The 25,235-nt window shown below is 38.8% G+C and overlaps 1 protein-coding gene across 1 annotated transcript; it reads left to right on the top strand.

The window, feature by feature from the left end:
* Window positions 1-24,260, top strand: LOC119412545 (FYVE, RhoGEF and PH domain-containing protein 5-like). Its single transcript, XM_037679565.1, has 22 exons — window positions 1-52; window positions 1,146-2,177; window positions 2,244-3,570; window positions 8,242-8,392; window positions 8,840-8,898; window positions 8,999-9,029; window positions 11,135-11,286; window positions 11,387-11,543; window positions 15,255-15,345; window positions 15,456-15,506; window positions 15,928-15,986; window positions 17,642-17,713; window positions 17,899-17,967; window positions 19,826-19,909; window positions 20,144-20,223; window positions 20,384-20,480; window positions 20,646-20,783; window positions 22,000-22,102; window positions 22,573-22,709; window positions 22,789-22,914; window positions 23,082-23,236; window positions 24,198-24,260. Exons 1-22 carry the CDS (start codon window positions 43-45, stop codon window positions 24,232-24,234), a joined length of 4,218 nt encoding a protein of 1,405 aa, XP_037535493.1. The 5' UTR covers window positions 1-42; the 3' UTR covers window positions 24,235-24,260.
* The last annotated feature ends 975 nt before the right edge of the window (window positions 24,261-25,235 follow it).

The following is a 25,235-nucleotide window of genomic DNA, read 5'->3' as shown; positions in this document are numbered from 1 at the left end:
GCGTTTTGCGGACGGGATGCTGGAGGTGGCAGCGTCGCCAAAATGAACACAGGTGAGGATTAACAGTTCATGTTGCTTATATAGTTTTTTTCATATAGCCAGGATAGTTTTCTCTTTACCATATCTTGTTTTATTTTTATTTATTTTTGCCTTCTTATTCTTTGACATCCCTGGAGGACAATTCATAATCAAAGTGTCCACAATGTTTTCCTGTTTTTGTGGGCAACATTGAAAGTTTAAACTAAATAATATAGAAATCCAAACACAGTTTCCATCAAAACATTTGGACTAAGCTTTTATCATGTAAGTTCTGTGTTTAATATTGTCATAAATTACTGCTGGGCTCATATTGTTTAGTGATTTGGTTAAATTAGTGTTAATGGTATGAACTGCACATTTAGTTGTCTGTTTTTTATCTCATTGTATTCTCATAGCACTTAAAGGCATCCTAACAGGGGTCTCTCTCGTTTGAATGGCAGGAAGTGAGTCAGGGAAATCCCTCAGACTTCTTTGTGTTCCTTTTTGAACTGTATTGAAGCGTGCATTACTCATTATCAGACCTTTGTCGTATTTTAAGTCTCTAAATTTTTACAGACTTAGATCAGCCCATGGGAACATATGTCTGTGTCCTGGCAGCCTAAATTAAAATAAAATCCAGTTGGCCCTGATGAGTTGCCCAGTTTGGTCAGGTTTGTGTCTTTAAGGGTTCAGACATGAGAATTGTGCCCACATTCACACCAACTATGAACAAAATGTGTTGGCTTGAATTTAGCCAAGATTCTGACTCGGTCCAGCTTCAGCATCCACACTTGAGCCATTACGTGGGCAAATTATAGGAAAACTCTCTCTTTGCTTTGAACCTAATTAGTCTTTTTGGCCTGTTTAATAGGCTCCCAACATTTTGTTTATCTGGGTGTTTGGTACCAGTTTCCTACCTAAAATTAGTTGTGGAGTACGCACTGTGCAAAAATTCCTCAAACTGGAATTTTGATAATATCAACCAAAGACTTGGGCTCACACTATTTAAGGTTTATTTTCTGTAAGTGTTTGAACAGATGTAGGTCACAGGAACGCCACACAAATGACCCTGTAAGCTATTTTAAAGCACATAATCTTACAGTTTCCCTTTCCTGTTGTTCCTTTAGACTGCACCCAGCCATCAGTTGCTCCAAAGCCAAGATTTGTTTGTCACGCCAGCCAGAAGTTGCCTTCCCCTCTCCTGTCTGCAGCCAGGGGTCCCAAACCCTCTGTAGCCCCAAAACCCAAAGTCACACTGCTGCTAAATGACAACCAGGGAGGGTTCAGTAATGGCAGTGTGGTGACTTTAAATGGTGGGGTTGATGGACGATGTGAGATACAAAATGGCCTAAACAATGGAGTTATTACCGCATTGCCCGGAGAGAAACAATTAAACGGCTACACCCTGGAGTCGCCAAACACTGATTTAAAGATGTTATCAAAGGGGTCACTGGAAAGATGGGTGACAGAGGAGGAAGAAGACCAAGATGCTGTTCAGAAAATGGATGAGGACTGGAGATTAACTGACAGTACCTTGACGGAGGAAGCTGACTCTCTGAAAAAAACTCTCTGGGTTAGCGATGACAGACTCACAGCTGATTCCGAAGAGATAATTGACACGGATGTGACGGAGGACATGGATGCTGAGGGTTGTGGTGCCGGCGAGGCGCTGGCCGACGCAGAAGGCCTCTCAGGAGGAGACATTTCTGTTAATAGCACTGATGAGGAAGCTCGGTGGTATTTTGCTGCCAATCAAAAAGCGAAGAAGGAAGATGGAAGTACGGCAGACGACTTTTCAGAGTCTTCTTTAGATGAGCTGGGGATCCTTGTCAAAGGAACTTCAATGGACACTGATGCAAAATGTGTTTTTTTAACAGAAAGAGAAGATAATAAAAAAAATGGAAGAGGAGAGGGTTGGCGGGACATTTGTTTTTATAACACCATCCCTGATAATCAGAAACAGTATACAACAAGGAGACATTTAGCATTGGAGGTGGATCGAGCTCATGAGCCTCTTTACATCTGTTCAGAGGACATTATAAACAGCGATCTGAGGCTGGAGAGTACGCTCTCAGTTTTGACTGGGAAATATGAAGAAACAGTAGAAAATGAACAAATAGAGGACAGCTTAGACTTTGGTAGCATTGATGAATATGGATGTAATGACAGTTATGAAAACAAAATGAGGACGAGTCAGAAAAGACTGTCTATTCAAACTGACAAAGACGAGGTTTATGAACTGGAGGATGTGTTGAACCATTTGGACAGCGAGTCAAGTTTCAAACAGGTAACGATCACAGTGCCAACCAACACCGCCTTGACGTCGTCTCTCTCTGAGGGTCAGCTGCTGTCCCCAAATGACTCTGATGTCTTCAGAGACCAGGATGACCTTGAGGGTTGCATTGTGCCATTTCTGGATGAGACCACCGATACAGAGCATGACATCAGTGAGGATCATGTCTATGACGAGCCAGGGAAAGCTTCACGTGTTGGGAATGTCTTTCACTTCGATGGCAAGCCTGTCGGGATTCGATCACACTCTCTGTCACACCGGATTACCAATGCTGTGGAGAGTAAGGGAGTGCAGTTTTTACAGAAAACCTATCTGAGTGGACTTGGACAGCCTACGTTAAGCAGCAGCCCAATGTTGAGCTCACCGCGACACAGGAGCTACTCTAAACCACAGTATTTGTCTCTATACCCCCGCTCCCTCTCCATGGAGGGCCAGGACACTTCACTGTGTATCTACAGGGATGGACTCCAGAGACATAAAGATGCCATGTTCTCATCTGAAAGCTTCTCTAGGTGCTCTCCTCTGTCGTCCAGTGCTCTGTCCACACCTACATCTCTGGTGGATATTCCTCCTCCTTTTGAGCTATCCTACATCACCAAGAAGCCTATTACAAAAAGTTCCCCCTCACTACTCACTGGGGCAGACTTGGCAGAGAAAAACAGGAAAAAGAAGTCCTCTATAAAGCGCTTCCTGATGCTTAAGTTTGGATGGAAATCAGAACACAAGCAAGTGGTAGAAGGCAAGCCACCCTCTTCAAAGTCCTCAGCTGAGTCCAGCTTCTGCTCACCAGGCAGACGGCTGGATTTAGACAGACAGAGCGTCGGTAGCTCGCCACAACTAAACTCATGGTCAGTTAGCAAGCTTCATATTTCACCCGAGCCAGCTTCCACCCTCCTGTTGTACAATGAAAGCAGAAGAAGAGGGAACTCCGTGGCCTTCCTTAATCGCAGCGTTGTCCGGGTGGAGTCATTTGAGGACCGCTCACGTATCTCTTTTGCTGCTCTTCCTCTGACCAAGCCACGCTCCATCTCTGTCCCCAACACAGATACCTCAGATTATGAGAACGTTCCTCCCATCAGCTCAGACTATGAGAATGTTCAGGTGCCACAGCGGAGGCCTGTGCCTCAGCCACAGTTTACAGACTTCTTCAACTGTTCCAGTCGGGTTGCGTCTTCTGCCAACGAGACAGACGGTTATGTGGACATGAGCAGCCTCCCTGGGTTTGACAAGAAAAATCAGTTAACTGAGGAAACAGAAAGGTATGTATTTAAACAATTACACCTTTACATATATATTTATGTATTTTTACTGCAAAGCAGAACAATGAAAGACAGGCATGCAGGTTTGTATGTGTGTGTGCATGTGTTCATTTGTTTTAAATTGTTAGCAAAATTCTTCATGAATCATTAATGGATTTTAATGAAAAACTCAAAGTAATAATTTAATGATCCAATTCAAGAAAGCCAAACACAAAATATCTATAACTGTACATTTGACAAATATTGACTTTAAATTTTATGCGGTTGAAGTTGAGTCAGTCCCAACACATAGTCAGAGCACAAACACAACGTAAAGTAGTCATGACTCCATCTTGTCTCAACGTAAGATTATTTTATTTTAAAACTCTGACATAAAAGGCAGCAAGCAATATACATTCCTTTAAGTAATGCTGGATCATTCTTTTAAAATTATAATTTTACAATATGCATTTTGTGGAATAACTTTCTTATATTAGATTGTTTTAATAGTTGTTGTTTTTTTAATGGATTTATAGTTTTTTTTGTTAATGGAACTATTGGGACAACACTAAATCTAAAATAAGCTGCCCTAATGGGACAGTAATGTATATTATATTGTACAAAATCATCTTGTATCATATCATACCATATTGAATTACACAATGTATTGTATTAACTCTGGGTTATTGCTTCAAGTTTATACATTTATGATGAAAAATGAAAAGATTAGGAGCAATATTGATGCAGAACAGACACCTTATAGGATGTCATGTTTCCTGTGTGATCATTTTTATTTATAATACTTTGATGAAGGCTGCCTAATCGGTTTCTTTTGGTAACAGAACAGATTAATGTAACAGAACTCCTGGAGATGTTCAAAACTTTGGAAATCTTTCTGTATTAATCCCCTGATGTACTTTTCAACTGTCCTTTTGCTGAGTTCAATTAGGACAATCACTTTAAAGGGGGTGAATGTTTTTACAAATTTTTGTTCAGTTGGTTTTACTCTGTAGAAATTCAACGTCATTTGGACAACGATGACAAATTTTTGACATTTCTTACGCCTAATAGACCAACTTAAATTGACCATGACCGGTTTATAATAGCACTTGAAGGGTAAAACATCCAAGGGGGTGAATACTTTTTATAGACACTGCATAGATGTTCTTAGTCAGTTATTTTGATGCTTTCCACAGTAACTTTATTAATTTGAATAATTTGCCAAAGATTTGATAGGCAGCATCAAACACGAAGTGCAACAGATCCATTGTTAAAACAAACAAAAATAAATTAATTTGATGATGGTATCAGCTTAAAAATAATCTATTTCCATCTGTTTCATGTGTATAAAAATGATAGAGATTAATCAATGTGATGAAAAATTAATAGCATTATGTTTTTTGTTCTTGGAATATTTGTCAAAAGAAACAGAGGAGCCACACAGCTAGTATCACTAATGCGTCGTTACATGTGTGTATTTGCGTAACTTGATGTTGTTGGACATCGGCTTATTGATTCTAGTCGCCTTTTATAATGAGCACAAGCCTTTTTATGACGTCTTGGCCACTGCATGTGCTTAACAGTCTCCCTGAAGAAAAAAGATTTGTCATCTCCTGATGTTGTGATGATCAGCAGCTGACAGGAGGCTGCCTGTTGCCTTGCAGTGGGATTCACTGTGTGTGTCTCTGTGCTGTTGGGGCATGTTTGGTGGAAGAGGAAATGCTGGTGCAGGGGGGGGTCTCTTCACTTCTGAGTCAAAACAGGCTGGGTTCATTCATCGATCGTCTCTGTGGTGCACAAGACGTCTCGCAGGTTGTGACTGTGGAGCCTCTTGTGTTCCTGCTTTGGTATTGTTTGTTGGTTTGATCGGATATGATGTGTTGACGTGAAACCCCCCCCCCCCCCCCCACACACACACACACACTCCCTCTGCATTCCTGCTTGCTTTACCCATATCATACAGACCCCTCAAGATGAAAAATAGAGCATTTTAGAGTCATTGCTCTTCTCCAGCCACTCTGGAACAACAGGCAGAGATACGATCTCAGCGTGTTCTGTAGTCAGCAGATGCTCTCTGCAGCGCTCGCCTCTTCATGGGTTCTTTGGTTCATGTGCAGGAAAAATAGCACAGAATGGTGCACAAAAGTATTGACTTGAGTGAAAAGGATGGCAAAATTTGGCTTGACATTAATCAATTTTTATATATCCCATCAGGTCAACAAACAAACAGAATAAAACAAGATACTGGAATATGCTTATGAATTAATATCAGCCATTCAGTGGCGTGAACCAGTCAGAATGTGCTCACTGTTTAATTATCACCTGCAACAAAAGGCAAAGGTGGACAAAATGTTTTTGCCTGTGTCTGTGTGTGTTAGTGTCTCTGTTACCAAACTATCTCATGAACTACTGCAGATATTTTAATAAAACTTGCAGAAATTTACAATTGAATGTATATTTACAACTGATTACTTTTGAAATCAGCCCAATACATGATGGCTGCCACAGCCAACTGCCCCAAATTAACAGACTTAATTAAAATATCTTATTTACTTTCATGTAAACCCCCAAAAGTTCTTAAGACATTAAAACTGACAGCCTATAATAGGCTTTTTGTACTACTATTTAAAACATGTTTTATGATTTTAATTTCCAGGGTCTAAAAATGAATGCTAAGTGAATTTCCAAAGTATGGTGAAATATTTATGTAGAACAAATTGGTCGAACAAAGAGGTCTTTATTTTACTCGATCTTTGTAGAGGTTTGCTCAATCAAGTATTTTCAGGATTTATTGATGAATTTTATAAATATTCTGGGGAGGAGTGGTTCAGAATTCCTTTAAACTTTTGTTTAAATCAGAACTGTAACAACAGGAAACATAAAATGGAAGTGCCCAGATGAAGTTTGGTATCACAAGTTCACATTATTTTCAGTTTGCATTGTAAATATGATGAATGAGAACATGATAACTATTTGTGTTTAATTAGTCTTCTTGGGTTGCATTTGTCTGTAATAATGTGTTACTTGAGCACAAGCCAAGATTTTACATCTTTTCCAAATCGCATGATACTGTTGTCTATTTTTTGAGTTTTTACAATCATAGCAATAAGAGTGCCACGCTATCTGGACAAGCATGAGAGTAGATGAAGTGGTTAATTTAACAATAGCCTGAAGAAACTGTATTAGCAAATAGTTAGGAGATCATTGGCACCCTGTCCCATCCATTCATTCACCAGAAACTTAACCCGAGGACAAGTAGGATTATTTTTTTTATCTCCTCTTGTAATTTATCTCTGCAGCTTTTGCCTTGAGCTTTTCTTACAGCAGTGCAGTCGAACTAGGAGTGTCAGCAGCACTGTCTATGGGAGTGATATAAAGGCCCAATATAGAATCTGAAGTCCTATGTTTCTGGAACCCCCCATGTCTCATTCTAGTTTGTTCCAATAAGCAGCAATGGGCCATGCAGCTGTAATGTTTACGACGCAGAGCATCCATATGTTGTTTGTATGTTGTTAATTTGCATCTCAGTGGGGTTAAATCCAGTGATTTTTGGATTGCAACAAGGCAGATATTCATTTGGAGGTCTAAGTGGAAGTTAGGAACATGTTTTTATTTGCATGGCTTACGTTCTCCACTCAGCTGCAGACATTAGCATATTCATTTAGTTTCCCTGCAGAAGAATTCCTGTAGTATAAAACACCACCATGTTTCCCTTGGTGGGTACAGTTGTCACCGGAGGCCTTGGGAGACCACTTTATTGCTCCAGATCTGCAATCTTTTATTTATTCACATTTTTCCTCAACACTGAATATGTTTATTATAGTGATAATTCAATGAACATGAAGGACTGTAAAGAAGGTTTTGATGGTTAAATGAAATTTGTCTGATTTACTTTCACATAAGTGAAGGTTTTGGAACAAATCACAGCTTTTATATACATATACATATATATATATATATATATATATATATATATATATAAACAAAAAATAAGCTGTATACTTGTTGGAAATGGAAATATACCAAGTGAAGGAAGTACACCATGGAAAAATGCTAACTCAAGGAGAACCTCTCAAAATATGTTATAAGATGATTAGAACTGACTTCTGAATATTTTGATTAAGTTATTTCAGTATTCAGTATTTATTTCAGTATTTAGTATGTAGATTTTGTAGTGAAATGCACTGCAACAAGCTGTTTTTCAGCTTACGAAAAACACGAAAAATAAAATAAAAATAAAAAAACTTCTGCTTTTCGGTACAGATTAAACACAGTCGACTTATTATGATAATGGTTTAACTTTTCTTGAGGTTTTTAAACATCTTTAAAGTCATATTGAAAAAGTTCCCTCTTGTTTCCTGTCTTTGGGCTGATGTAAGATGAACTTTGATTAATGACAAATATATTTAAAAAGTAAATAAAATCCATAAAACATGGACATATGATATAGATTTAGAAATATTAAAAGATAAAGCACACAAAAATAATTCTCAAACTGCTATTTAAACTTAAGCATGTGCTTCTTTATACTCCTCAGTAAACGTTACACCAGCTTTTATTGTGTAATGGTTATACAGTTATCATTTTTGGAGCTGGATGGAGACATGTATATAAACAATACTAGCAGTGTCTGATAAAGTAATTGTCAGTGTGCATCTTCTGTTTGTGATGTGGCTCTTTCCCTTCATGCAGTGCCTACACAGAAGCCTATAAGGTGTGTACTGTAGCTGCTGCTCCACAGATTGGTCACGTTGTCGATGTTCGAGAGACGATGTGCGAGGAAGACCAAGGACGCACTTCAGATGAGGAAGATGGTGCATTAGACATCAACTATGACAGACAGGTTGGCTCTCCTGCTTGCTGACTTTGACTGATGGAAAATAATTACTGAACGTGAAAAGGTTGTGTCCATCAGACATTTCTGCAATAAAATATTAATTATTCTGTATAATATACACTATGCCCACACTTATTTACCTTAATGGGTCACATTTAGTTTGATTACAGCACGTTTGCTTTAAATTTTACATGTGCTGTCAGTTTGTTTTCCTACCTGTAGTAGAATATCCAAGATGTTGTTGATGGCAGAGCTAGACAGATGTATTCAGGAAGAAGCAGGTTAATGGGGGTTAATGCGCTGCTGCCAGATTGTCTTCATCATTTAGATTTTAACTGATGGTTAGAGACGCCGTGAAGACGAGAACCCGTTTATTTGTTGAACTGGGGCCAAAATACTGAAGTTTCTTCCAAAGCTGAGAAATTTATCAGTGAACATTGTGATTATTTACAGCCCGACGGTCGATCCAGAGCCTTTTACATTGTGAAAGAGCTGGTGGATACTGAGAGACTGTAAGTATAAATTTGTAATACGTCAACATTCAATTACAGGCTATACAAAAATAACCATGCCTTCATATCAGCTCTAATTATATATTTTTTCTGCCCTCAGACATGTGAAGGGGCTCAAACTGCTGCAGAAGGTGAGTAAAGTATGGGTTAATAAATAAATAAATAAATAATAAGCTACATCTCAAACTATGAAACTATTGGTAAATGTTACAGTTCATGACAGTAATGTAGTAAAAGAGAAAACAAGTTTGGCTTGTTTACAAAGTGTTCTGGCATTACACTTGACTGAAAAACAACTTGACTTCTTGAATAATGTTGGACAGATGAGAAAGTGAATGTTTGGCCTTAATGAACAGCATCACATTTGACAAAAACAAACAGCATATTAACACAAACACCTTATTCCAACTGTGAAGCATGGTGGTGGAAGGGTGATGATTCAGGCTTCTGTTTTAGCCACAGAATTGGAGCAGCTTTTTTTTTTTAAGTTCTTCTGTCCATCAAAAGTGCTCCAGAGTCCACTGTAATGCTGTCTGCCCAACAGCTGAAGCTTAGACCAAATTGTGTCATGATCCCAGTCACAGCTTTACACCTACAGCCAGACAGCTGAAACATCAGAGGATGAAGCTGTTGAAGCCAAAGGTTGGATCTCAACATAATGCCTGTTATTCTGAGAAAATAGGCAGAGCAGAAAAGTCCTCCACAGCCATAATGAGAAACTGACTGTGTCACACAGGAGACGACAGCTTCAAGTGCATAATGTGGTTTTAGAAGCTAACACATCGAAGGATGCACCTCTGTCTGTACAACAGAGCTTCCTTTGTGGTCAACAAATTATGGCATAAAGATGGTAGATGCTTGTTACTCATTCAAAGATTCAAGGTTCTTTACTTGTCACTATTATTGTTATTTGTCTCATCAGACTGTTCTTACTTAAAAATCTCATAGGGATATAATTATTTTATCCTCACTGAACCTGCTTGTTAGCATGTTGAGACGTTTTACACATCAGGTTTTTCAGTTTGTGCATTCTTTCTTCTTTTTTTAAATTTGTTTTTAGCTCAAGTCTAGCTTATTTCTCTTTCAGTTTACAACCCACCACACATGCACACATTATAAGCACCACAGTTTGAATTTTTACACTAAGTTATTTCATTCACTGATGAAGTTTAAAGTGAAACATCTTGCCCAGCGGTTCCTCAGCATAGGAAATGCAGAAGGAGCATATCCTGCTCCTTAATTTTTTCTGTCGCGTTGGGAATAATCTGGCAATTTAAATACTAAAGTTTAAGCCCTAGAAAATATGTTTTTTGGGTTTTTTTTTTTTGCACTTCATGTAATCCCTGCTGTCTGATATAATTCAAGTTCAAGCCAATTTTAGTGTCATTACCAGCTCATGTCATGTGGTGCATGTGGTAGAACAAAATTATGTACTTAGGGTCCCAGTTACACCCAAAAATAGCGAAATATAAAGTATATAAAGAAACAGTATACAAAGATCTAAGATATACTCTAAACAAATGCCAAACGGTACACTAAAAGTTATCAGATATACACTAAACACTAATAATGTAAAACAATATGGTGTAACAGCAGCAGCCTGAACATGAGTCTGGGGTGAGCAGATAGGTATGAATGAATACAGTAGCATCAGATAATCAGTAGCATAAGATAATCAGCAGCATGAGATCAGCGGCATGGAAAATCAGCAGCACAGATAAGTCACATATCACCAGTTAAAGTGGCATTACAGTGATTTTTCTGGTTAGGGATTCATGAGTCTAACAGGCTCAGGGTAGAAGCTGTTCCTCAGTCTAGTGGTTCTACACTTAATACTCCACAACCTTCTGCCTTAAGGAAGTGGGGCAAAAAGTATGTGTGCTGGGTGAGTGGGGTCCTTCATGATGCAGGTGGCCCTCTTCCTGCATCTGGAGGTGTAAATGTCTGTGATGGTGGGGAGACTGACTCCAACAGTCTTCTGTGCAGCCTTCACCAGTCTCTGCAAAGCTTTTCTTTCTGCAGCTGTGCAGTCTCCATGCCACACATGTTGATGCTGGAGCACAAGATGCTCTCCACTGCACACCTGTAGAAGGAGGCATTAGTATCAGTAAGGTGTCAGTTAGTCTCCAGGAAATGGCAGGAGAACGAAGTGTCAGAAAGCTGTAAGGTGTGACTGTTAGATTATAATTTAGACTGTGAGATCAACTCAAAATCTCCACACTCGTCTGTGTATCAGGACTTTCGGGAAGCAGTGGGGACTGCAGTGGGGGACGATGGGCAGCCTGTGTTGGATGACGAGAGACTCAGAGAGATTCTCAATGAGCTGCCTGATGTTTACAGTCTGCACCGCAAAATCCTCACAGAGCTGGAGAGTCGAGTCAGACACTGGTGAGACGTGAAGCAATATTGTTTAGCCCAACACAGATTGAAGCAGAAACAGAAATGCAACAACAAACTGGTGCACTCTCTCATCATCTCTGTTTTTAAGGGAGGACGGCCAAAAAATTGCTGACATCTTCCTAACGAGGAAAGCAGAGTTCTTGGTCTTCACCACTTACATCGGCCACTTCGACCGGAGCATAAGTTTACTGGAGGACAGCTGCCGGACTTCACCTGCCTTTGCAGCCATTGTTCAAAAGTTTGAGGTGAGAACTTATCTGCTTTCTTTCTTTATTTTCCTATTTTTCATTTGATTAAATACAAAACAAACAGCTGTGTTCTCTTACAATTAAAGGCCTATCATTATTTGAAGGAATGCATATCACCCACCTCCTTTCATGCTGGAGTTTTAAGCAAAAATCAGCTTTTGATGAGACAGAGATCATATTATCTCTCAGGCTGAAAGCAATGTGTTTAACACAATAGTACTTCTTCTAGTAATTTAACTGTCCATAATGGTGTACCTCAAGGCTCAGTCTTAGGACACACTCTCTTTAAAATCTACATAAGTAACGTAGATCAGAACATTCCTGACACGTCCTTGCATTTCTATGCCTATGATACAGTTGTTTATTGTCATGCTAGAATAGATGCTAAGGTTTTCCAGCTTTTACAGTCTGCATTCGACATCATCCAGTCGGACTTGTTCCATCTCAAACTGGTGCTAAATACTGGTAAAACCAAAGGGATGTTGTTTTCAAACAGAAAGTTGGTACCACCAGTCCTTCCTCCTATGTTGTCTACAAATGGTATTCCTATTGAGTTTGTGGATTCTTACAAATACTTGGGAATCTTGGTTGATGCACATCTCTCTTTTAAGCCTCATGTCAAAAACTTGATAAAGAAACTGAAATTAAAGTTGGATTTTTTTTTCACAAATAGATCCTTCTTAACTCTGAATGCCAGGAAATGCCTTGTAGCTGCTGCTTTCCTTCTGACCATTGACTATGATGACATTATTTGTGTGACTGCTCCTGCCAGCACCTTGCAGATGTTGGATGCTGTCCACCATGGCATGCTAAGATTCATAACTGGTTGTAACTACTCATCACTGAACTCTGTACTCTTCAGTCAGTTGGTCAACATTAACTTCACGCAGCTCTCACACTGGTAAATTTTCATCTTTAAATCACTCCTTGTTCTGCTGTCTTCATATATCTCCTCCTACTTGTCACATTGTCAGTGCAGTTACAGCGTGCACTCTCAAGACATCACTACCTGCAGCGTTCCCTCAGTGCAAACTGAACTCAGCGAAAAGGGTCTTCTCTTACTCCGCTCCTATAACATGGAACACCTTTCAAAAAGATCTGAAGCTGTCCACTTTTATCTACCTAAGGAATTTTAAACAATTGTTAAGTTCAATACAAAACTCAATGCAGACATGTTCCTGTTTTTAGTATTTTACCCCGTTTCATAATGTAGCTTGATTTTATTTAGTTTTATATCACTGCTTTTATGTGCATTTTATGGCTGTTTATTGTTGTGTGTACCTTATCTGTGGTTTGTCTAAAACAGGTCTCTCTTGTAAATGAGTCCTCATGACGCAATGAGACTAACCTGCATAAATAAAGGTTGAATGAAAAAAAGTTTTGGTCAAACCTCATAAATGACATTAAGCCAAATCTTGTAATGCGAGAACTTGTAAGATGAGTTATTGCTTAAGAATATAAATGACTATTTGCCACTACCTCTGCAAAATTAGCTTAATGATTGCAAAATTAGCTGAATTGTAGCTGTGCGTATTAGCTAAGGTTGATCAGCTGTGGTGGCCATTTTAACTTAGGTCAACTTCAACCATAATAAGTGGGAGATGTTCATCCAATGATTACTGTCTGAAAGTTTCATTAAAATCCACCTTGTATTTTATGAGATATTTTGCTAACAGACAGAAACAATTGATTCCAATAGTTATTGCAAAGTTTTAACCAACTTATTTTTCCTTTCTCTTTGCTTGGGTTCTTTCATAAAAGCACTGTAGCCCAGAAAGATTTTGTTTTAATGCCAAAAATGTAAAAAGTATGTTTTATTAATTCAGTTAAATGTTGTTTTTTTTTTTGGAAAGACTGGTTCATGTCAGGAGCTTTGAATAACAGCAGGACATGTCTCCTTCTCTACCTCACCTACAGCAGATAAAGGTAGAGGACTTTGTGGTTTATGAGATTATTCTTTGGATTTACAGCCTGCATAAAAGACAAGCCCTTTAGGTCTGTTATAAATGATGTAATCTATAATCCATGAACATTGTTAGATTAAACGTGCACCAAATCCAGAGATACAGTAATGATTTTGAAAAAAAAAAAAAATTTTTTAAGGACTGCACCTTAATTTTTCTCAAGAAGTGTTACCTCTGTGGAACCAGTGGAGTTAATAACTTTAATCATCAGTCAAAGCAACACTCCCAGTAAAGCCCTTATTGTAGAGCTGGTTTGTACATGAATGTCCACTGGGCCTGTCTAAATGTCTCTCATTTATGAGCACAGGAGTTTTTAAGGTTTTGCCTACATTTTATCGACCACTGAGGGAAGGAGGTGGCGAGGAGTCTTTGCAGAGCTTTGCAGTTTTCTGTCAGATTTAGGAGCACTCGTGTTGATAAAGTCCCATGTTTCCCCTAAACTCTTTATTAATGCCAGTGGTGTTTTTTTGTTGTTATTGTTGTTGTTTTGTTTGTCCTTTAAACAGGAGGCTGCTGACTGAATGTTTATTTTTATTTTTATTTTTTCCCCCATACTAAGACCGGACAACCTGCTGTTTTGCCACCAAAATGCCAAATGCCAAAGCCATTTTTTCATCTTGTTGGCGTATCACCTAAAATGTGTATACATCTTTAACATTTTAACCCAGTATTTGCTGTGTAAAAAGAGTTACAGTATATAGAAAATAAAAATTGTCAGTATAGCTGTTGTATTTGAACCCTTTAGTTAGCTATAGTGTTTAATTATCATCCCCAGCTGTGAAAGGCAGGCGATCATGCAGGAGTTTGTGTGTGTTCATTTTTCTGTCTGTTAGCAAAATATGGCATGAACAACTGGATGGATTTTTACAAAACTTTAATGTTTCTTGGAAAATAATCATGGGTGTACAGCTACAGCCCATTAACTTTTAATCAACTCCAATTCAAAATGGCTGATAGAGCTTGCCAACTTTAACAAGCACAAGAACGTCTCTACCTCGGTCATTTCTTCAGATATTAACCTAAAATTAGGCGTGGAAGTAGCTGAGAGTCCTCCCCAGCACATACTTAGAGTACTAGAAGATTGCACAAAATCTTTGGTTAAAACTTGTTGGCGGACACATACATTTCTTCAATCAATGCTATTTTAGTACTTAAAATAATTTTGTTGCTTCTGCTCAAAATGAGAGTTTTCTTATGTCATTTGTTTGTCATTTAGTTCATTTTAGCCACCGTTTTTTAAATCATGTTCTAATCAACTGAGCAAATTTTCCAGTTTAATTTAATATGAATAATAAAAATGACGGGCAGCACGGTGGCGCAACTGGTAGAGCTGCTGCCTCTCAGCGAGCAGGTCCCTGGTTCAAACCCCGGTCCAGGGGCCTTTCTGGGTGGAGTTTGCATGTTCTCTCCGTGCATGCGTGGGTTTTCTCCGGGTACTCCGGTTTTCTTCCCACAGTCCAAAAACATGCATGTTAGGCTGATTGGTAACTCTAAATTGTCCCTAGGTGTGAGTGAGAGAGTGAATGGTTGTTTGTCTCGTTCGTCTCTATGTGGCCCTGTGATGGACTTGCGACCCGTCCAGGGTGTACCCCGCCCCTCGCACAGTGATTGCTGGACATGGGCACCAGCGACCCCCGTGACCCAAAATGGAATAAGCGGGTAAAGAAAATGGATGGATAATAAAAATGACACGAAAGGTTAACAATAATGAAATTGTGCTCGCTTGATGTGTTTATTTTGTCAGGAGAAAAGCCCAGGTGGGGACAGAGTTTCCTTCAAACAGCAGCTCCTGCACGTCATCGTGCGCGTGGCTCAGTATCGCATGATTCTCACTGGTGAGTGAAAAGTGTAAGACGAGATTTATTTACGTACAAACAGGAGATTTCCTGAAATATAGTCTGTGTTTTACTCTCTAAAGATGATTTCCACCCTCATCTTTCCTCAGATTATCTGAACAACCTCTCTCCTGATTCCAAGGAGTATGAAGACACCCAAGGTGCAGTAAACGTGTAATAACAAGAACAAACAGCTGCTGTTCAGTTCATGCTCGTTCTTACTACCAAGAGAGCTTTTCTAGCCTCTGTGTCTTTGTTTGTGTGCATTTGGCATGAAGAAAAGGCCATGAGAGAGCCCATTTAGTCTGTTTTTTTGAGTTGTTGGAGCCCACAGACAGTCATTCCTGCCCCTTTTCTCTGTCTGAAGACTGTAATGTTCATCATGAGAAGGCAGGCTGCAGCAGCACTATCTCAAAAAGCATCTCTGACAAGAGAATCACCTCAGACTAAACACGGAGACGCTGGCAGACAGCTTACTCAGTTTATCGTGCACACGGAGACGAAGAAACTTCTCCTCAAATGTGAATATTTGTTGTGTCTGCTGTCAGCCTTCTGATCCTTGTGTGTGTTTGTGTCATTCAGCTGCTGTAGCTGTCGTGTCTGACATTGCAGATCAGGTCAATGACAGCTTAAAACACGGGGTAAGTGTAAAATGTAAATAATTACAATAAGATTTGCTCAAATCCAGAATTATTGTGCGAGTAATTATTTGTTCTGAACAGACAACTACTACTTGTGTAAAGGTTTTTTTCAGCTGCTCCCTTCTGCAGAGGTTGCCACAGGAAGTGAACTCACATGAAAGATTTAGCAATTGTTTTTACTCCGGATGCACTTCCTGAAGCAGTCTGGGCTTGAACAAGCAGCCCCAGGATTATGAGGTTGTAGCACTTAACCACTGAGCTACTGCAGCCCCTTTGGACTCCTGGAATAAAGTACTGTAACGAGTGTGGTTATGTTGAGAGGTTATGAACAATGAATGTTTTACATGTTGTAGATAACTCTGAACAACCTCAGTTTGGAGGAAAAGAGTTTAATTTAGACCAGAGTGACAAGCTGATGTCTGACTGAGGCCAAGAACAAAACAAAATGCTGCCGTCTTAAAGTTTCATATCGGCTTATACAAACGCTTTTTTATAAATCACACTGCCATCATAGATTTTGTGATTATAAGTGCAAAAATCAGCAGCAGCAGCTAGATGTAGCACTTCCAGTGCAACCTTATGTCACATTTCTTCTGCGGAAATTACTTTTTAATGAAACTGACAACAGTAAGGTTCATATTCATGTGTTTGTAAAAACTGCTGCAATGTTCTTGAGACTGGAGTTGGTTTTAAGACAACACAGATCCACTTTGGTCTTGGTTTTGCTGTGACTAGCTATAGCTTCTTCAAACTGAGGCAATTCAAAGGTCTATCTATACAAGATAAAATATTAATAGTTTATAAGCTTTCCTCAGAACTACACTCCATAAGGTCTGAAATTTCCTTTTTAAGTAGTTAAAGTTTGTTTAACTTTGCATAAACCCTCTAAAAACCAACCAACCAAACAAAAACAACCAAACTAAATACTAGAAGAAAAACCTGGGTAACTACATGGATGAAAGTAGATGATGCACACATTTTATGAATAATGGAGATTATTTAGATAGAAAAAAATGTGTTTTTCAGGCTTTCAGTCAACATCTTCCATCCATGTTCAGCCGTCTCCAAGGTTTTTTTTTTTGTTTGTTTGTTTCTCTGTAATAAAGTTGATAACCTCCTCAGTCTTTCACAAGCATTTTGGTTTCAACCATTAAGAGTTAAACAGAAGTTACTTTTCTAAGAAGTACACAGCAGAGAACTGCAAAAGCCTGAATCAAATTATTGCCATTTATTTTAATGAATTTGCCCTGATTATATAAATATTGCTCCCATCTATTGTTAACTCATGACCAAGAATTATTGCTTTCCTAAAATCTAAATCTATTTAAGTTTATGATGGAAAAAATCCAATGTTATTTTTGATCAAGCTCAGCTGTAATTTGCTCTTAGTGTCTTCATGAGCTTGTTAGCATTTAGCTTCACGTCGTGCTGTTCTGAATGATTCAAACATTTTGTAACTTCTTGCAGAGGCCAATCATACATTTAATCTAATGCCAGGCAAAGGCCTTCTAGCTTGGTGATATGTTGTTTTTCGTTTGGATTCAGGTGATAACATCTGTAGACTGTGCCAAACATTATCACACTCCTATCTTGTCTGCCTTATTTCAGCCTCACACTTCTTTCACCTTCTCTCTTGTTTTGTCTGCATTTCTCAGGAGAACCTGTTGCGTCTGATCAACATAGCGTACAGTGTGCGTGGCCAGCGTGACCTGCTTCATCCTGGCAGGGTACGTGTCTGATAACAGCATTGTTTCTGTCTGAGCTTCGCCAGCCCAGCCTGTCTGCCCCCCCACCACCCCTCCATGCCCTTTAAGCAGTCAGGCTGGACTAAAATAAGCCCGATGACTGCAGATGGACCTGATTTGTCAGCACAAGATGATCTTATGTGTATTTCTTTTGAATTTACTGTCAGGTTTTTGTGAAAGAGGGCACCCTGATGAAGGTCAGCAGGAAGAGTCGCCAGCCCCGCCATTTGTTTTTGGTAAGTGCTGCTTACTGACTGAAGAATGTTCATACATGTACTTTAATATGATACTCTAATATAGATATACACAACTTGCTTCATCACAACTTGTTTAATTTCCTAAATTTGTGTGAAAAATAGAGTCGGGAATCTCCCTGATTTACTTCTGTGTCCAGACTGAGCTATTAAGAGCAGAGTTTCCTGACAGGAAGTTTCTGAATGTTTAGATCCTGAACCAGACATTTGCTGACAACATGGGAAGGGCAGCTACCCAAGATCTAAAACTATATGTTGTAGAAATATTATAATTCTGATTTGTTAGGATTTTAACCTCCTAAATGCAAATTCACAGAGATGATTTTAAAGTATGGAAAACAGGGGAATGATCAGAATTAGAAATTAAATTGCAAACATGCTCAGCAGGGCGGCACAGTGGCTCAGTTGGTAGAGCTGTTCCCTCTCAGTGAGAAGTTCGCTGGTCAAATACTGGCCGGGGGCTTTACCTGGTGGAGTTTGCATGTTCTCTCCGTGCATGTGCGGATCTCCTCCGGGTACTCCAGTTTCCTCCCACAGATCAAAAACATGCATGTTAGGCTGACTGGTAACTGTAAATTGTCCCTAGGTGTGAGTGAGAGAGTGAATGGTTGTGATGGACTAGGGACCTGTCCAGGGTGTCCCCTGCCTCTTGCACAGTGATAGCTGGATATGGGTACCAGTGACTGCCACGACCCAAAAAAGGAAGAAGCGGATAAAGATAATGGATGGATCAAAAAGGTCCATGCTCAACAATCCAGGTATACAATCCAACAATTTTCAGTCAGGTCTCACCATCTTAGCACCAGCATAACTGGTTTGTTCCACTTTGGAGTAAGCTGTTTGGGGGAAGAATCAGTTTTGTGTTGTGTGTTTCCTTGACTGATGAAGCCTTCTGGATGGAAGGTGAAATGTTTCAGCAAAAAAAGAAACTGTCTGGATGACCTGACTGAAAATTGTTGGATAATGGATGGATGGATGCTCAATAACTGTTGAAGACAATCTTCACCACCAGTCACTGTTCCGTCAAAACCACATGATTAATTTATTAAAAAAGAGCCACAAACTATTATAAACATTCAAATTCAAAAGGCACAATGGATGCGTTGCACCTGTTTATTCTGCAGTGCTTTAAAACATGTAATACTCAAAATCTAAAAAAAAAGTCTTGCGAATCTTATTTCCTCTAATCCCAGTCACAACATTACAATTGTCAGTGCTGTCAACATATTCACTCAGACAATGACTTTGTTTCATCACTTATTATGAATAGTAAAACAAGTTTGTGGACAGTTCCTTATTAAAAAGTAATAAAACCCCAGAGACAGACAGCAAATGATGTAGTGGCAAAAATTAAATGTAATGCAATAAATTAATAAATCCAAGATAATGGGTTTAAATTAATAAAGTCAACCCAAAAAGGTTACATGAGAATTAAATACTTTACCTAAAGTATGTCAGGTATGAGTTATATCAATTTTTGTCTTTAATTTTTCATTAATGGAAAACTATGAACCTGTATAACAAAAATGTTTAAGTGCAGCAAGTGGCCATGAGGTGTGAATAACTTTATGATTCAGTCATAGAGCTGTTTTAACCTTAAACATGTTTTCACTATCATTTTTAGAAAAAAAAAAAAAAGGAAATATTTTTAGACTTCAAAAAAATCTTTCTATTAGACTATAGTTACACCTACAGGAGAGTTGCAGCACTGCATGAATAATCTGAGCAGATCACTGACTAATACATCTACTGTATCTTTATTTTTAACATTTCACCACATTTGCAGCCTCTCAAGATTTGACAGTTCTGCAGATATTCTGAGTGTTTTGTGTTTTGTCAGATGAACGACGTGCTGCTCTACACCTACCCTCAGCAGGACGGGAAATACAGACTGAAGAACACGTTACCTCTGACAGGGTTAAAGGTCAGCTCATCATCAAGTCACCAAATATTGTAATCACTTTGACTTTTAGCAATGTTTTTCTTTCAAAACCATAAAGAATTGATGTGAACTTTTACCAACTCAAGTTTTTTTTCAAAGTCATTAAAAGATCAGATTAAACCGGTCAAGATTTTCCCCATCCGAAATAACTTTTTGTTTTTTCTTCCACTGTTTATGTCTGCCTAATATTTGTGATGTTTGTGATTAATTGCCCAGGTCAGTAAACCCAATATACAAAATGTCCAACATGCACTAAAGATAGAAGAAACTGACATCTCCATCATTTTGTCTGCCAGGTGGGTCACACTGTACACAAGAAAAATGACAAAAATATCGCATTTACCATCAAACCCCAAAACTTTATGATGCTTGCATGCACATAAAATGTTTTTGGTATCTGATGTTGCTGACATTTAGATCAGTCCCGTTAAGTGAGTTTCTGTGCACTGTTTGCAGTTCTTTCCTTGAAAGAGAGGACTGGTTTTACACCCTGAACCGCACCGTGACTGAACACACAAGAGGCTCGGCGGCTCTCAGAAGCTGCTCAGGAGAGGTGAGTAAATCCTGCCTCATATCTCTGCGTCCTCACTTATGTCTTTATTTCAGCCATGCTTATCTGCACCTGCCAGAATGAGAGTGATGGTGCAGCGTCTGGTCATCAAGCTTCCCAGCATGATAAATCACCGGATGTGTGTGTGTGTTTGTGTGTGTTTCCCAGGCCAGAGATCGTCTTGGTCTGTCCCTGGGAGAAAAAGCGCCCACACTTGTTCCTGTCTCACAAGCCGTGATGTGCATGAACTGCACTGCAGATTTCAGCCTCACTCTTCGCAGACACCACTGCCACAGCTGTGGACGAGTAAGTCACACACAAAGAAACCAAAGTCCTCTGAAATACTCAGCACTGATCCTCCTAGATGTCTCAGCTTGACCAAAATTTTAGGGAAAAAATATTTTGAGGTGAATATCTGATTGTACAGTAGTCCATCGCTACTTTGCGGTTTGTTTATCGCAGACTCGCTCTATCGCGGTTTTTCAAAATAAGATTGGACATGACACACAATTGACTGATTGATGAATGAGCCGCACGATTGGCATGGAATTTTTATTTAAAATAAATTATTTTAAATTATTTAGCACCTCCTGCACTTTTGTGCAGCCCACACTACAGGATAAGCTTCCTCCTGCAGCTGATCAGCTGTTCTCGTGCAGAGCGGAGAAGTGGGCGTGGCAAAGAGCACTTGCAGGTGGCTGAGAGCAGAGGAAGCAGGGAGCTGAAATCATGATATTCAGTGCTCTTTTAGAACGTTTAGAGTTTAGAAACATTGTTTAGAATATTTCAAGAATGTGGGAATTGTTTAAAACGCCTTAATATATATCTATATGTATATATATATGTGTATATGTATATGTATGTATATATATATATATATATATATATATATATACATACATAAATAATAAAATAAATTACTACTTACTAACAATTTTCAGTCAGGTCATCGAGACAGTTTCTTTTTTGTGTGTGTGCTGAAACGTTTCACCTTCCATCCAGAAGGCTTCATCAGTCAAGGAAACACACAACACAAAACTGATTCTTCCCCCAAACAGCTTACTCCAAAGTGGAACAAATCAGTTATGTTGGCGCTAAGATGGTCTCTTCGGCACGCCCCCTCCTCCGGTGCCGGCCCTCTTCCTCGTCGACAGTCATGTCAAAGTGGTTCAAAACCAACAAAGTCCATGCTCAATAATCCAGGTATACAATCCAACAATTTTCAGTCAGGTCATCTGGACAGTTTATTTTTTGTGTGTGCTGAAACGTTTCACCTTCCATCCAGAAGTCTTCATCAGTCAAAAAATTCTTGGATTGTATACCTGGATTATTAAGCATGGATTTTGTTACTACTTACTACTTGTATTATTATTCCTACTTCGTGGTTTTTCATTTATCAAGGGTACAGATCCCTGCGATAAACGAGGGACTACTATATGCAGAAAATCATGCTTATTTTTTTTTTTTACCAGATTATATCCTGTGTTTAATGTGTTTGTTTCCATTTTGCTGTTTGACACAGATTGTTTGTCGAAGCTGCTGCAGAAACAAGTATCCACTGAAGTACATGAAAGACCGCATGGTCAAAGTATGTGATCACTGTTACAACGAGCTGAAAAAGAGAGGTAAAAAGACGGCTTTGATCAATTAAAAACTCATCTTTAATCTTGTCTATTGACACTGTTGTGCACATAGTTGAGGAGTACGATGGTTGTTTTTGTAGCCAAGTTCCAAAATTAAATTGTTTTTTTTTTTTACACGAAATTACAAGTAATGGACTAATTTATTCTGTCAATTAAAAAAAAAAGCATTGTTGGATTAAACAATTTGTTCTGTTTTGTTGTTTGTGTTAAAATTAGTCTGTAACACCAGCAGTAGGAGACAACAAGGGTCACATTTTGATTCTGGCACCAACTTCAGACAAAGAGTCTGAAAAAGAAAACAACAACATGTTTTTTCTTGTGCCGATAGGAAGTTAACATCAGTATAAGGAACTTGCCTCATGGGAACAAATCATTCCCATAGGGTGTACCATCAGTTATTCCTCCATATCTATCTTTGTTTTGGTGTAAAAGGAAGTCGTTTGTCATTGCAGGAGGAGATGTATCTGTGCTCTCAGGAAACAGCAGCCCTCGGGTGACCCGCTCCAGCCGTCCGTTCTCCACTGTATTTCAAAACATCCATCCTCCCAATATTTGGCGACATCGCAAAGGCACAGCCTCCTTCACTCAGGTAAATTCAATACAAGGATTGTGTAAAATGCAACAGCTGGTTTATGTCTTGGCATTTAAAAATTGCTCTTGACGTGCAGGTAACCGTGCCAGAAGAAGGCTCCATCAGCGGCACTCTACAGCGAAGCAAGAAGAGCAAAAAGAACTGGAAGAGGCTGTGGTTCCTTCTAAAAGACAAGGTGCTTTACACCTACCGAGCCCAAGAGGTGAGGGGAAACATGCGATCCCCTTTAACCTGAAGAGCTTTTGATGCTTGTGTGCACAAGACAGCAAAAATGCATCTGCTGCAAATGTAGCCGTTAGTTTAATAAAAATAACTAATTTATTCATAAATATAACATTAGGTGTTTCCCTGATTTTTTTTTTCCTACAGGAGAAAGTAGCATCAGAAAGTTTGCCTCTTCTGGGTTTCACTGTGAAGCTATCTGACAAGCAGGGGGGCGACGAGGCGGACAATGTCTTTCAGCTTTACCACCAAAACACTTTGTATTACTCCTTTAAAGCTGAAGATAACTTCACAGCCCAGAGGTGAGAACAATGCTCCACTGAGAGCAAATGATAAACATTAAAGTCATAGCTCCGATATTTTGAAAAGGGAGTGTGATTACAATGTCTTACCTGTTGTAGGCAGCTCTTTGAATGACCTGAGTTTGGAGAATATAGGATTTAATTATGATCAGATGGATGAGCTAACGGCTAGTTCAACAAGGACCAAGGTGGATTATTATCTTAAAACAACTGAAATCTCAAAAACATCATAATGGTTATGTAAAGTAAATGCTGTTTTAAATTTTTTTACATTGGCATCAAATTCACATTGAAAATTTTTTCTTTTTTTTTTTGGTAGAGTTCTATTATCAAGTGTAAAGCAGCAGCAGCAGCTAGTTTTAGCATTTCGGGTTCAGAATGGCGCACTTCAAGCAAAAATATCTTTTTTTTTTGTGTCTATTTTTCAAATTAATAATTTGTACATTATCAGCCAAAACATCAGCCAAAGAGCATGGTTTTAGGAGAAAATGGCAACAGTTTTCATGTAGGCTTGGCTAATGATTAGTTCATGTGCCAATCATCAGTCAAACATGGGCTTTTTTTAATTATTTTTAAGGTTTTTAAAACATAGCAGCCCATGATTGATGTCACAGCTGATAAGATGATAAGATACTACCAACCGATACAAATTTGACAAAACATCGCTTCAAAAATGACCAGACTGTCCCTTTAAGAGAACTAGAAGCTGTGACATTCAGAAAGTTACAGGAGTGAGGATGCATTTCTTGTAGTTAACTTAAAGCGTTAGGGTTTTTATTGATGGGCAGGTGTGTTACATCTGAAGCGAGAGCACAACTAATGTGAAGTTTCAAATGTTTTATTCACAAAGAGACTGAAATTCAGAATCAAGCCATAAAACTCAGATAAATGCAAATGATTCTTAGGAAAAGTGCACATCATGTGGTTGTATTTCCTGTTCTTAAACTGTATTCCTGCACAGGTGGGTAAATGCAATGGAGGAAGCTACAAACTTATAGGATCAACCTTTGTGCAGCCTCCTTTACAAACCCCTGTCTCTAAAAAAAGACGGACTGAGACACCAAACTTGAAAGACAGGAAACAGCCCGTCCTCTGCAATGCCTGCATGCTGTAACCTGCTCAGCACAGCTGAAGAGACAAAGACATTGTGTTCTTTGAAAGAGGACACTATTTCCTACTTTGTCGACCTCCATTTTCCACGCCCCGCTGCTGCAGCAGGTGCAATGCTGAGATGTTGGCCCAGATCCCTGCCAGCAGGGAACATGACTTCAATGTGACCGGTATTTCACCAAGTGGCTCATCAGCAACATTCCCCTGAGGTTCAATGGAATAATACTGGATCATTATCACATCTTTAATATGAAACTTGTTTTATACCTTAATATTTGTACAAGTGGAATTTATTTAAAAAAATAAATAAACAAAAACACAAATTAAACCACATTTAGTTTACTGCTGATTACACGGAGGATGAAAAACCAAACAGCAACACCTGAATCTTTCTTTAAAATGCCCAGACCTTGATTAGTTTGAATAAGATTTATGCCTTAATTTCAAAGCCTCTCCATAAGGAATACATGGAAACACAGACTGATCAAAGAATAATTAAAAATGTGCAGAAAGGCTTTTTGTTTCGCTGTCTTGGAACAGCTCCTGCAAATCCATCTTATTTTGCCCACTTTGCATTGATATTAAAGAGCATGAACAGAAATTGATGTATATCATCACAAGGACCAAAAATGTAGCTACTGCGCTTAATTTTAGATTCTGATTTACAAACATGGACATTATTTTAAAGTGTTATGACAAGTCAAGTCAAGTCAAGTCAGATTTATTTATAGAGCACATTTAAAACAGAAACTGTTTTAAATGTGCTCTATAAATAAATCTGACTAGTGCAATGTCAGTGCGAGTGTCAAGAGTCTTCACCTGTACAGGATTGTCGACTTGAAACAGAAATATTAGAGGTTAAGAACTTTGTACTGAACTGAATGATTAA

Source organism: Nematolebias whitei, chromosome 7, assembly GCF_014905685.2.
Source record: "Nematolebias whitei isolate Nwh7 chromosome 7, NemWhi1, whole genome shotgun sequence".
Lineage (NCBI taxonomy): Eukaryota > Metazoa > Chordata > Actinopteri > Cyprinodontiformes > Rivulidae > Nematolebias > Nematolebias whitei.
Note: the sequence above shows the minus strand (reverse complement) of the source record. Positions and strands in the feature narration are given on the sequence as shown.

Excerpts from the sequence above, each read along its gene's own strand:
- LOC119412545 (XM_037679565.1), top strand. Across the intron at positions 2,178-2,243 it reads TAGCATTGATGAATATGGAT|ACGAGGTTTATGAACTGGAG; the intron begins GTAATGACAGTT and ends AAACTGACAAAG. Across the intron at positions 17,714-17,898 it reads ACCTGCTTCATCCTGGCAGG|GTTTTTGTGAAAGAGGGCAC; the intron begins GTACGTGTCTGA and ends ATTTACTGTCAG.